This window comes from Chelon labrosus (assembly GCF_963514085.1).
Source record: "Chelon labrosus genome assembly, chromosome: 3".
NCBI classification, from domain to species: Eukaryota; Metazoa; Chordata; class Actinopteri; order Mugiliformes; family Mugilidae; genus Chelon; species Chelon labrosus.
In genome coordinates, this window is record NC_140339.1 from 20,676,692 (window position 1) to 20,691,241 (window position 14,550).

General features: G+C 41.0%; 1 protein-coding gene across 1 annotated transcript in view; it reads left to right on the forward strand.

The window, feature by feature from the left end:
- Nucleotides 1–14,550, forward strand: part of ush2a (Usher syndrome 2A (autosomal recessive, mild)) — a gene marked incomplete at its 3' end in the record, with an annotated part of 180,403 nt that overhangs the window by 114,197 nt on the left and 51,656 nt on the right. The window contains exons 55-62 of the mRNA XM_084541903.1: nt 552–707; nt 1,616–1,779; nt 2,048–2,257; nt 4,589–4,791; nt 4,926–5,038; nt 5,822–6,041; nt 7,229–7,397; nt 7,515–7,736. Of these exons, the coding sequence (XP_084398029.1) occupies nt 552–707; nt 1,616–1,779; nt 2,048–2,257; nt 4,589–4,791; nt 4,926–5,038; nt 5,822–6,041; nt 7,229–7,397; nt 7,515–7,736 (1,457 nt within the window). The remainder of the gene's footprint in view (nt 1–551; nt 708–1,615; nt 1,780–2,047; nt 2,258–4,588; nt 4,792–4,925; nt 5,039–5,821; nt 6,042–7,228; nt 7,398–7,514; nt 7,737–14,550) is intronic.

Genomic DNA, 14,550 nt, shown 5'->3' on the forward strand with positions numbered 1-14,550 from the left:
ATCAGTGTTTTCTCAGTCCTAATGCACACTCCGGTCCATTTTGTTCTGTCTTGTTCTACTCTGTCGGCGTTTAGGCCTAAAATAAAGGTCCATTTTCCTAGCCGGCGATTAAAATGCATGAGCCTGTCTCTCTGTTCTGCTCTGCTCAGCTCTGTGTGTTTGTTTAAGTGGGTTGGTTAAAAGGCGGCATTAAGCCCTTCTCTTCTGATTACAGCAGAAATTAGCATCACTGTGGGGAGAGGAAAACACAAACCTCGCAGAAAAAACAACGGATGGAGGGGTGTGGGGAGGGAGGGATGAGATACAGTGAGGGCAGAAGAATAGAAATGATGAAAAACGGCAGAAGAGGAGGAAATGAGTGATAAGACTAAGAGTCAGTTGAAAATTGTGTGTGTCAACATGTGTGTATATGCAGGCATGTGTGTGTGGAGGCTACAGTGTGTGTCTTTGTGCTTAAATTGGTGAATTTATGTACATGTTTTGTGTGTTAATGGATTCCTAAATATCCACCAGTGTGTGTGTGTTTTCTGTTATTCAAATTTCCCCTTCAGATACAAGTTGCTCAGACGTAAAACCCACCAGCCCCTGGCCATTGCCACGGCCCCCACATTAACAGCCTCGTCCCCACCCCCCTCTGAAGATCTCCATCGCTGGCTCCATGTTTACTCCGGCACCAAATTGTTCTACCAAGATAAAGGCCTAAGCAGGTGAGATTACTGAAATGAGCTCTAGAGCAAACGGCAGCGCCGCAGCAAACCGTGTGTGCAGAGCCGATCGGCGAGCTGCTGCTGATGCCGATCTTTTAATACCGCTCAAAGATACATTAAGCAAATATCCCAAAGAATTAAATTGTTTTTCACACAGCGTCCCCTAATCTCAGTTTGGCACTTGGTGGAATCACTTTTTTTTCTCTGTGCTTGCTAAACAGCTCTGGGTTTATGTCTCTGCTGGGCTTTGTTCAAGAAGTAAACTGACACACTTTGAATATGTCAGCACTTTTAACTTAGCAGGATTTTTAAAAATGTCTGAGAAAATACTTTTGACAAAGTAATTGCTTCTTTAATAGAAGTTTCTACTTTAGAGAAAGAGTAACTTTTAAAGACCTGTTGTGTTTCTTTGAAGAGGTGTTGTTTGGTACTTATCCATAGTCAGTCTTACCTACAGTAGATGGTGGTCAGCATGCCCCCAATTTGGGGAAACAGAGATGAGTACCGGCATGGAGGCCAGGCAATACACTTCTGTGGACCAACAAGTTCCATGTTCTGATGATAGATAGATAGATAGATAGATAGATAGATAGATAGATAGATAGATAGATGATCTGATCTGATCTGATCTGATCTGATCTGATCTGATCTGATCTGATCTCTGACCCCACATTTGGAGGTGGTCTGAGATGCATTTCACTGCATTCCTTTGGTAGTGTGAACACGCATGTGGAGACACATTTTAATGCCATGTGTGAACACATGTACTTGAATCTGAACAGTTGCAATAGGTTATAGCCCAGGGTAATAGCCCAGGTAGGTTGTTAGTGCAAGGTCTGATTTGGGGCTTTTAACTCAAGGAGAAAGTTAAACATATTGCACTCAGAAACAATACTCTCTCTCAACAGATTCACTCGTTACCAGTACCAGTTGGTAGTTCATAATGACGTGGGCTACTCCTCGGGAGACATTGTCACCGCGGTGACCATGGCTGGAGTGCCCCTCCACCCTCCATCTTTGTCTGCCCAAGCTATCAATCACACCGCTGTACATGTCAACTGGACACAACCATGTAAGAGTACCCTCTTTTCTAAACACTCACAGACATATACACAATTCAAATAAAGTCTTCATTTACAAAACGTAATGAAACTCAAATAGTCTTGAACAAGGTCAGAAGAATAACCACACACACATATTACATGAGCAGCAAGTATACTTTCATTGCACAGTGTTCTGTGAGGATTGTGCTGTCACTTGTCAATTATCCAAACAGTGAAATCAGAACTCAAAACTATGCCTTTATTTTGACTGCTCTTCACTCTTCATGTCTTTCCCAGCTTTGCAAGACTTGCAGGGAGAGGTGGAATATTTCTTTGTCACAGTAGAGTCTCCCCAGCCAACTATGATCTTGACTTTCACCCCCGAGATCTTCTCCACAGTTATAAGTGACCTTTGGCCCAGTACCACCTATCTGGTGTCATTACACGTCTCCAATGGAGCACACAATACATCTAAGGCAATAATTAACGTCACCACAGCAGATGGAGGTATGTGTGTATTTTATTATTATTTCTGATCAAAAATGGATATACTTTTTTTGTAAATGACAGGTTCAGTGTGTTATCTACAGTCCATCAGTTCAGTACATCTAAAAGAGGTGTCTAGGATAACATACATTTCTCCACAACTCTGTGCTTCACAGGAGATGTTAAACACATCATGTAGTGAGGCATGAAATCAATATACTGTGTGTGTTAGGCAGACTTAAGGTGTTGTAAAATGCTTGTTGGCAGACAATCACACACAATCTGCACACAGGCTGCTTACACACAAGCTGCATTCTATTTGTCATTAAATGTAGATTATACTTTACAATACAATTACTTTGTCTTTAGTTTAATTCTGCGTAAAAATTCAACAATAAATCAAATCATCCATTTTATCAAAACCTGTTAATATTCTACAATATGGTGTGTAGAAGTTACCAAAGAATGAGCGATCTGATAGTTGATGCGTTGTTCATGATTGCTTCGAGAATAACTTCCAGGACTGTATGATAGAGAATGACTTAACTAAATAAGTGATTGAGAGAAACTACAGTAGTGAATCATTAGCTAATGATTAGTTCCCAACCATACGTAAGTCGATCACACCCCTTCATGAGTTGTTCCTGGTTAACTGTGACAAATTCTTTATCGATTACTCCGTCATCAGTTACTCTACTCATGTCTCAAATGCTACTGACACATTGCTTCAGGATTACTTTGTTCTTGATTTAATAACTCACTGATTCATACGTACTGCACACATTTTTGTGCACTGCATTGTAAAATGTTTGAAAATATGTAATGACTTCATTACATTTATACATCTCTTTAATACTGTGTCATCTGCTGTCGCGGCTTTAGCTGTCTGCATGATCTCTTAATATTTCTCACAATGAACAACTGGGACTCCTCATCAGCATGTAAAATCTGGAGCTTTGAGAGTGAAATATGAGGATATCTCTTCTTAGATCTACTGGTATTTCCCATTTCAGTCCGGGTCATCCTGTATTATCTTTAGCTATAGATTGCACAAGCTACCCCACTGTCATCATACTGTTCGGTCTATTTCCTCTCAGCTCAGTCCCTTAACATTTAAGGGTTATCTTTGAAATCAGTCTCTGTAATCATATGTCAGAGCTCCTTACGCTGTCTGTTGTTTTATTTCTGTCTTCACTTCCCTCTCTCTGACCATCCTTCTGTTTCTTTATTCCCTTCACAGTTCTCTTCCTGTGTCATATAATCATATGTCAGAGGCCTCTTTCTTTCTCTCTAATCTTAGCAGTATAATAAAAAGTGCATTAAAAACATTAGAAAATCATTAGGTGCTAAAGGTAAAGCATGGCTCGTTTAACTGAGAGGGCTCTGGAGGTAATTTCATTATTTTACAGCTATAACAGCACACACATACACACACATACACACATATGCACACACCGAGGAGGCTTAATATATTTTAACTAATGCAGCTCAACCCTACCCACCATCCTAACATGGCCTGCAATCTATAGGGCAATGCTAACATCAGGACTAATTGGCAAGAAAAAATGTGCGCGCTTGTCTTCTGTGTGTGTATGAGTGGAAGAGGCTCGGTGTGCAGTATTGCGTTGATAATGCCTTCCTGCAGTAAATGAAATGTAGAGCGGTAGGTTGGGTTTAGGTAAGTGCATTGGCAGCAAATGAATTGGGTTAACTTCTCGTAGCTGAGTGCATTTTCACTTAGAATAATAGATGGAGTCCGTGTGATTACCCCTCTTACACACACACACGATCTCTAGTATTCACTTCCTCTGCATTTGATTCTCACTCTTCTCTTGATTTTCATCATAATTTGAGTAAAACACAGTTAAATGAACAATATTCTTTGTTCTTTTTCCCTCTCTTTGATTCTTGATTTTATTCATTGCCTCTCTAATGTCTTCTTGCATCTGTCGCTCACACAAACACACATGCTCAGTCTGTCCATATGTACCACAATCTTGGTGTCCATCTCTGTCTCTTTTGACACATACACCATTCTCAGTTGAGGTTAAAACTGTCATTTGATGTCTAAAAAAATGGTCAGGCTGTGTGTGTGAAGCTTGTGTGGCAACTAAACTTACATTGTAAGATATATGATATTCCTAAAATTTTAAGAGTTTAATGACAGCTGACTTTTACATGGCTGTCCTGATGATTGCTAATGCCACACTGTTTGGGGACGCAAGATTTAGTGATGAGTGACAATCATTTGTGTTTAATTTTAGAAAGATGACTGTGTCTCACATTTTTACAATATAATGCACTTTGTTGTTAACAAATTTGAGCCTTTGTGCTCTCATCTGCCACTCTCAGAGCCAGAAGGGCTGTCCGCCCCAGAGGTAGTTCCTGTGAACAGCAGCACGGCACGAGTGCTTTGGCTCCCTCCCCTTCGACCCAATGGAGCAGTTACTAGCTACAGCATCTATGTGAATGACCGTCTCCATGGCAATGTAGACAACAGCTCAGGATCCTACCTGCTGGGAGACTTGCTGCCTTTTACTGTCTACAACATACAGGTACACAAACTAAGAAACTAAAACATAAGACTTCAAGAATAGGCAAGACAAGAGAACAAAAAAAAAAAAAAAACAAGAATAGGAAACGTGTCCATTATGTTTTTTTGGCTAGTATGTTGGCATGTGTATTTCAGGTGGAGGTGTGTACAGTGTATGCATGTGTCCGGAGTAATGCTACAAAAACAACTACAGTGGAAGATCTGCCTGCTGACTTTGCCATGCCACAAGCACAAGTGATAAATCCCAGGTAATTAAGAGATGTACTGCAATATTTTTTTTTCTGTCATACATCCAGTCTCTGCATGTTTGCTCAACTTCTTAAAATGAAAATATGTCATCTGTGATTTGAGTGTTTAATCCTTAATGTTTATCATCAGCACAAAAGTTGCTCTTTACTTTTGACACAACCGACTAATAGTAATGCATGTAGCAATAACAGATAATACTATTGAAGTCCTTTTTATTTTTTGTTGTGTCAGTTGTACTTTAAAGCTATAGTCAGTCGACAAATGGATGATGATTATATTTGTTCCTACCTTCCTGTAAAGCCCTTGAAAGCTGTTATTATTCTGTCAAGATTGATTTCTAAAGATATTCAGTATTTAATATTAATTACTGATGAAGCTTTTCTCTTTTTGAATTTTGGACATACACTACTAAACTATTCGAACATTCGGACTGTACTATATATTTAAATTGCAATGTTGCAAATCTTACAGCTGCAGAAAAAGTGCTGATTTGTGGTTTATTTTTTTGTCATAGAGACTGTGGAAGTTGTAACTGTATGTTACTACATGGGTCTTTCCCCTGCCAAAGATGTCAGAGATAAAAAAGGGGAAAATCAATAGTGTGAAGTCTATAAAGATACACACACCCTGACACTGTAACTCAACTTTGTCAGGCATTATCCATGCATGGATGCGTGTGTGTGCGTTGGAAAGTTTGTGTGTGACTCCTTATGTACGATCGTGTGAAAGGAGTGTGAAGAACACACCCCGACCTATCACTTTCACTTTCTTCCCTCTGTCAGGGTGGTGAGATTAGATTGGTCCCATCCAGGCAGACCCAGTGGGATCATGCTGGGCTATGAGGTTTTAAGACGGACCCTCAGATCATGTGCTGGTGGGGCAACATCTTCTTTGGGGGAAGAGTCAGACGGTGAGGGAGGTTTAAGGCTCAGATGTTCCTACCTACAGTGTCCTGTGGGTCATGGTGTGTGTGGGACATCCTGCTTTCATCCTGACATACAGGTGATTGTGTTTGGATAACATGTTCTTTCTTTCTCTGACTGTTTCTTCACAGGTTAACAATGAGATTTCTATGTAGTTCTATTTCTCCACTGCTATATTGTCTCTTCTTTTCCATTTTCATCTTAACAGCTGAGTCTCTTTTATCAACAACTTACCAAGAGTATAAACTAAAATTGCTGGTCAATGTGCAAACTGTAGGTGTCCACAGACTTTGGCTGCTGGTCTGCAATGGAAAAAATACAATGTTTCAGTAATTCTAATGTACTCCCTCAGGATATTAAAACAAACACACCCAAAAGCATACAGCCCCGCAAACAAAAACATGCGTTTCCTTTTCTGAGCATACGGTCTATATGGGATGCATGATCAACCTCTCAGTGATTAATTTCTCTAAACAGATTAACTTGTCATCTGCATTCACTTCCATCCTTGTGTCATTGAATGCCAGCCAAGTTGGCACAGTGACTGCCCGCTATACATTTATCCCACAGCATCCAATGGCACAAGAAATTACACCATTTAAGCTCATATGTACAAATACACACATTCAAACCATCATGTGCTTAAAGGTCTTTGTAAATTATGCCTGAATGTGAGCTTTTGGGATATAGAGACAGATATTTCTTTGCACACACAATTGCATACATAAAGTTAGCAACATAAAGGAAGTACAAGTCTTCTGTACTTGATTGAATTGTATTTCTAATGTCCCTGATGAACAATGTGAGAAGAAGTTTAATGTTTTACTGTGATGTTCATTAGAATCCCATAAAGTGAGAAAGAAACTACATTTTAGTGTCTTGCCTCTGCATCCTTCTGTTAATGCTGACAAACACTAACATGGGACTGTTGAAGATTAAGAATTGTGGACTAGGTTGTTTTTAACCTTTCAAATAAATTAACTTTTGAACCAATGACAGAAAATCAGACAGGGTTAGCTAAACATGGTTTGTGGGTGTAGGTGCACAATACTGTCCCATGTTTTAGACAGATATAATATATGATATACATGATGGAAGGGACAAAGATGTGTTTTGGGCGCTGTCTTCATATTTGAGGAAACCCTAACCCACTAATAATTTTTGTAAATAGAATAATCTTTTTGTTGTTCCATAATTAAAAGTCTTAACAAATAACTGTGTGCTTGTGGAGAATTTGTTTATTTAACACTGTTGTGTGTCAACCAGGTTTGTTGCAGTGGAGAATTGTACACAAAGAAGCCACGCCATCATTGCTGTGAAGGCAGTTACCTGAGTTTGAATAATTCCTTGAGACCAGTCTGCTGCAATGGGAAACTGGTCCCAGCTCTCCCTGGCCACCAGTGCTGCAGAGGATATTATGTTCATGTGAAAACCAGTGAGTTTCAAATGACGTACTATGTTTACACGTCACATTTGCTGTGTTCTGCTTGACATGAGTTGCCTCTTCTCCATGTCGTTCAAGTGTTTCCTTCATCTGTCCTTGTCTTTGTAGACGAATACTGCTGTCCTGACCACTTGCAGGGCCGGGTCTCAGTGGGACTGGGTGACAGCTGCTGTGGGGGGGTTCCTTACTCCATAACAGGCGGCCAGCTCTGCTGTAGTGGGAGCCTCCATGATGGCTATGGGGTCCAGTGCTGTGGAGGCCATATTGTAGATGATACACTTGTGTGCTGCGGTGATGCTGAGAGGGGGGAAGTGCATAAATATACTCCAGGTGAGTCGGTAAACACACAGTTAGAAACATATGTCAGCTGTTGTTGCGATGTTTTTACATTTCAATATGAGTGGGGAGATTTTGTCTTTCTGTGATGAATTACATTTTTTGACCAACACTGAAATCACACTTGACATGAAGTTTGATGGGCTGCCGAGCCATCTGGATGCAACATTGTTTTATTCTTTGGTCCAATCAACAGAATGCCCTTTGTTAGAAAACTAGAAAAAACTAGTTACTCTGGTGCAAGAGGTATTTTGTCAGTTAAGTCCCTGGTGACTTCTTAATGTTTATGGGGGAAATGGAGAGTGAGGAAAAAGACCAAACTACACAAGAGGAGAGCAAAGGAAAGGGGTTGAGAGGTAGACACATGGTGCAGGAACGTGGGGTCGTTTCCCTTTCTTCCTCTCCCGCAGTGTCCCAAAGCACCCGGATACCATGGCACAGATGGGACTGTGCGTCTGTGTGCATGTGTGGATGTCGGTGCATGTGTGTGTCATTAGACATCTTTGTCATGGCAGATGATGATGAAACACACTCAGGATGGCACCGTTGAGGGCACTGCCAAGCACACAGCAGGAGAAATACACACTCATTCTCCCTCGCACACACACTTTCACACGCAGACGTATTACAGGCACCCACACACACACAGAGTCAACAGGGTGCCCTCGGCAGGGTTCGCTTAGTGTTGAGTGCCAGAGACAGACACGTGGACTCTATTCATCACACATAAACAATGGCCCCATATGGGCAGGCCTATAGTACTCTGTTAGCCTATGCGCAAACACACTGACACACACATTCACAAGTTCTTTAACCACACAGAAATACACATATGCTGATGAAAAGTTACTATAGTTATTATAAAGAAAGTTGTCAGAAAACTGTATTAATATATTTTATTATTATTGTTTTCACTTTTTTTAATTGCTTTATGGTCTTTTTATTCATTGTCAATAGGGAGTTATTTTGGAGAATGTTTCGCTGTTTTCACTTTTCACTCTATCAATTCATAATTCATAATATTTCTTTTACTCGTATTCTATTCCAGGGCATCTCAATATGACAAATTTTGTCTCAGCATTTCTTTTCTCCTCTTCCACGGGCTCCTCCGTTCTTTCTTCCAGCTGAGCGGGCTATATGGTCATCCTTCATATGAGGAGGCCTCCCAAGGAGTGCATATGCTCCCAGCCTCCTCTTCCTCTCCGTCTTCCCCTTTTATTTATTTCCCATCTCCTCTTCTCCTTTGTCATCTTCTATTGTCACCTTCTTTTCCTCATCTTCTTTCCCCCTGCTCTGTTTCTATGCCTGGCCTCTTGGTCTTCCTTTCTTCTCTTACCATTACTTCTATCTCTCCCCCCTCCCCTTATGTGCCCCCTTCCCATCCACTCATCAGTCATTAGCGTTAGCTTCCCCATTGAGAACATATGGTATGATGGATCGCAGAGCTAGCGGCGCTAGCAAGGCTAAGGGCCATTTGCCGGGTGCATTGCGCTGTCGGGGAGCCCTGGGGCCGGCTATGCAACCTCGACCCCACACGTCTGTTTCAAGACAGTCACACACACAACATGCACACAGCAACAACTATTATAGAATAGACTACTTAACCTTGGCGCCACTCACTCTCATCGCTCCCTCTCACCATGTCTAGGGCTTTGTACTTTTAATGATATAGTTAACGACAGATCTAGGGAGAAGAAAGAAATATGGAGAAAATAGAGAATCAAACAAAAATGAGAAAATGTAGGACTATAGATCACGTGCACTATAATGTGTGGTATACATTACAAGAATACAAAGTGAAAAAGTAAGAGGTGTGAACAAAACGACGAATTTAGTTTAAAAATCCAAAAATTTTAAGAAAGAAACATAAGAGCAAGAGAAAGAATTAAACAAAAAAAAAAAGATGTGAATGAATGAAACTTTGGGGGAAAAAATGTGAGCAGAAGAGTTAAAAGTGAGAGAAGAGAGAAAGCAGGAAACAACAGAAGACTGGTGAAGAGCTAGATGGAGCAGATTAAAGGAGGAGTGAAGGGTATCCCATTGTGCCCAGCTGATAGACTAGGTTAGGCTGATGTGATTATGGGGTCCCTGAAGTGCGATCTATCACACATTACCGTCCACACTGTCAACAACCATACACACACACTGCAGGGGAACAGCAATGCCAGGAGACAGCCGTCTGGCAACAGATACGCGTACTGGCTTCCGTGCACATGTGCACCAGCATTCGCACAGCAACAATACAACACAAACAAACAGACCTGCACATGCACACTGATCCAAAAGTATGCAACACATACACTTACACACATGTGTTCTCTGGGCTGGACAATTTGATTTGAAATGGGAAAGCACCCAGTGTAAATCAGGTAAAATAGAATCAGGGTCAGAAGTATCACCTCAAACAAACCGTCCCTCAGAAACACATGAAATTAACACAAAGCTGAGAAAATGGACTTCTTCCTCGGAAATGTTTTTCTTTGCGTTTCTACCTACTAGTCAGCGTCCTTTGCACCCTGCTTCTCCTGCACAAATCTCTTCGTTGAACAGACTTTACCTCAATTAAAGAAACTACTGTCTTATTAACAGCACTGTGTCACTGATTAAGAACTACAAGTGCTTCAAGGTTCTCTCCAAAATATTAAATTTTCAAGTAACATCTATATGCCATCTTTAACTTCTGGTTTTAGTCTTTGGTGTATTATTGAGATGGGCTGTAATCCTTTCCTCAGTATCCTCAGTTGTTACACAATAACACAAAGTCTCTGCGCTAAATCCTTCCCTTCCAAATCTGCCGGTTTGTTTAAACAGCTTTCATTTCACTTTCAAGTAGATTAAATGCTGTTTGCTTTTGGACAAGAGGGCCTCTGTTTTCTTGCGGCATTTCCTCCTGTGCTGCAGGTTCAAGACCAACTTTTAAGCTCTTCATTTGCTCCTCTTTTCTTCTCTCTCTGAGTTTTTATGTAAGATGTTTAGCTAAGACTTAGGTGAGATTAGATGGTGTTTAAAGGGACGTCCGTGGTGTCTCTGGCCTCCCGTTGTTCCCTGTCTCACTGTGTGCTCCGCTAATCATTTTCCCCTTTATTCTTTTACTTTATGGTGCCCAGTTTTTTAACTCTTCCATCTGCCCTTCAACCCCACAGACCCATCACTCACTGTGGGCGCAACCATAAATACCCTCCCTACCTCATTTTTTTTTTTCTGAAAGTGAAAAATGTGTGCGTTTCTTTAACTCCTTCCCTTACTCCCTCCCTCTGTCCCAGCCCAGCAGGCCCCATCCAAACGTTCAAGGACAAATCTGAATATCCCTTTTCACCGTTTAAGTGTTAAAAGCCTGGCGGTGCCGGGGTGTTATCTTAACGCGCCTTGCCGTGCCATCATCAGAGCGCGTGATGAAAATGGCTGTGATGATGCTAAAAGAAAAAAAGAGGAGGGGGAGAAAAAGTAATAATCAAATATGTTTTTCAAGGGCACGGTGACCATTTGCTGGAGGGAAATTATCCCAGTAGTTAAGCTAGCTCACTCTGAGCCTGGTGGAGTTGTGAGAGTGGATGCGTTTGTGTGTATAAAAGTGTGTGCAAATGTACATAATGTATGACTTCAACTTACTGCATGCATCTTCCACTGTCTCTGAGTCTATGTGGTTGTCTGTGTATGTATATATGTGCTGAAAGTGTTTGTATTTGCATGTATCTTTATGCAGAGAGACATACTTCCTTTGCATGTCCTTTGATTGATCTGCCAAAAGATTCTCATCAGTTTCAGGGTGTGTATTTCTCTCTGTTTGTGTGTGGTTTATCATTGCCAAAAGCCCCTCATCAATGATGGGTAGCAAATGGCCAACAGTAGTGCATTCCAAACAGCAGCGTCTGGCTGCTTTAGAAGATCGAGTGCTCTCTGAACACAGGAAGACATTTCTCTCTCTGTTAATGTATTTATGATGATGGCTTTTCTATTAGGTTTACTTTAATGACTGGCAAGAATAAAACCAGAGGCTGCCGGGAGCACAGAGTTGAGCTGATGTGTGTCTGTGAGAGTGAGTGTGTGTATGTGTGCGCATTTCATTTGGCTTGGTGCTATTCTTGATGTTGTTGCTGTTATAAATTGAGTTATTAAGAGCAAAACTTTTGGGTAAAACTTAAGTCCACCTTCATACAAACATGCACACAGCTCTACAGTTAATTAGCAAGTCTTCATGGCAGGATTTAATAACGTAATAATACGTGGATATTTGAGTTGCGCAGCATACGTTAATAAGTTTTGCTTCATAGTTTTCGGACATTTTGTGCCTCATCATGCTCATGAAATCTCCCTTAATTATATCTTACTTTTATTACCTTTTCAACACTTTAAGTATCTTGATTGCTTTCTCTTTATTCACTCTCTTCATACCTCTCTCTTTCCCTTTCTCACAGACACTTTAAACACAAATGGACAGCTGCTTGCTGTTTCTCACTCTTTAGTGAATCCCTGTAGGGTGGTGAAAATATAACTGCTCCCAAAGCATTTACTAAAGCTCAGCGCACACACAAACGCACACACACTTTCTCGCTTAAACAAACACTCAAGATGCAAAGAGGCACATACAGGCAAATGCACACACTTTCACAAACATGTCCAGCTGGTAATTCTGGTAAAGACAAGAGGACATCCAGCCAGCTGGGAAAAGTTGTGTTTGTGTGTGTGTCTTCTATTATGTGCATGCTTGCTTCCCCAACATCCTCAACATGTGTGTGTCCACAAGGGAACAGTGTGCGCTGTGTAAGAAAGTCAATCCACTGTTATTCCTTCTCTCGACATGGCATATAGTGTGGCCCCCTCGAGCACAAAGTATGTCCTTATGCACATACAAAACACACACTCTCCTGTCTGCAGTGTGTGTGTGTACATTTGAGGATGATGCCATTTATTGAAAGCTTAAATATGTTCTGTGATGGTTTCTTTCTTTACAACATTTACTTGAGTATAAATGTGGAACTTCACAAATAAAAATACTGTACAAGCACACAGTTTCCCATTAACCAAACTCATCATCTACTGACTAATGTTTGATAATATTGCATATATAGAGTAAATAGCATAACATCCCCGATCTAGTGGGAATAAGGACAGGGGGACAGCACCTCAGTTTTTAATCTGAAGGAGGTGAAGGCCTGCATGGAATATGGTTTTGGCCAAAATCATTTCTTGTGGGTGAATGTCAGATGTAGCAGTCAGAAAATTAGGCTCAATAGATCATTGTTTGAGTTTAGAAAAGGTTCCAAAAATAACCAGATATAAAGCAATGAAGTAGGTCCACTCCTACTGTTTTCTCAGAAATAAAGGAAAAACAAAATAAATACTTGTTTGTACTGGACAAATGTGTGCTACATGACAATAAAGGAGGACATCCCCAAGTTGCATTGTCCATTCCCATGCAGTTTCTATAGGATTTCAAGTCTTCAATATGTCTCAGCCAAGACAAAGACACATGAAACACCTCTAGTCTATGAAACCCGCTGCAGCACATGTGTGCACACAAAACTGTGTATGTGTGCATTTGCTGTGCACTTACACAAACCCCTTGTAATATATTCAGGTATTTAAAAGTGTTTGGTTTGTTTAAAGTTGTGGAGGGGTTTTGGTCTCCTAGAGAGCTCGGATAACCCTAATCCACAACACACATTTTTATCAGTAGTTCATTGGCAGGGCTAAATATTGACTTACCATTAAGTGGAATGACTGAAACCCTAATAATAATTCACGTTGTCTAAGCACCTTGTGTTGACGCGGCGCTCCCTACGCTATTAACGAATGTATGCAAATCCTGCGTAAATCTGAAGATTAGAGCTGAAGCATTCTGTGATGCAAGAGAGAAAACAAGAGGTGTGAGATAACATGCTGGCAACACATACACACCCATGGAAAAAGACACACAGCTTATGGAGAGGAAGGAAAAATAGGGGTGTGCATTTCAAAATGTTAACACAAATGTACAGCCATGTCACGCACACCCATACACAGATAACACTCACAAAAGGCGGGGATTGGATTTCTGCTGAATGCATGATAATACAATAGTGAAGTTTAGCTGCAGAACAGTAAACAAACGATGTGGACCTATGAACTGTGTCGATGCAGACGGAGAGAGAGACAGAGTTATAGTGGAAGGAAAACAGGATGAGAGGGAGGTGAAAACAAGAGGAAGACGGAGGAGGAGAAAGGAGGTCGAGACAGGAGCAAGTAGATACATGCTGAAAAGAGAAGTTAAATAATGGAAACTAGTTGTGTGTGTGTGGGGGGGGGGGGTTATCCTTCCTATCCTACCTATTTGCATGTAGTATGATGAGAAAAGAAGTTCAAAGAAAGAGTTGAGGAGAAAGACAACTCAACATAAATAAACCAAATAATGCAGAGAAAGTTGCAGAGATGAGAAGGTATATTTGATATAGGAGTTGGATATGGCATTTCTTAATCTCTGAACAGAGTTACATTAGACGATACTGACAAAGACAGTCTGGTTTCTTAAAATTATGAGATGTTGAGGGCCGTGCGTCCGGACGGAAGGGAGCAGTAGAGGTGAGGATGCCGAGAGGACGAGCGAAGCTATTTTGGAAAAGTGTTGAGCTGTTTATTTGCGCGTCATTGAAGCTGAAGTAAGGCGCTGGGGGAATTGGCCACCAAGCCCCCGCTCCGCAACAGCTGCCGCTGCTAAGTGAGTTACTAGCCGTCAGACTGCTTTTATGTCACACAATCACACACACATACACATGTGTTTTCCTGTCACATGGTGCCTGTGATGGATGCTTTGGGGATATAATGCACTGCA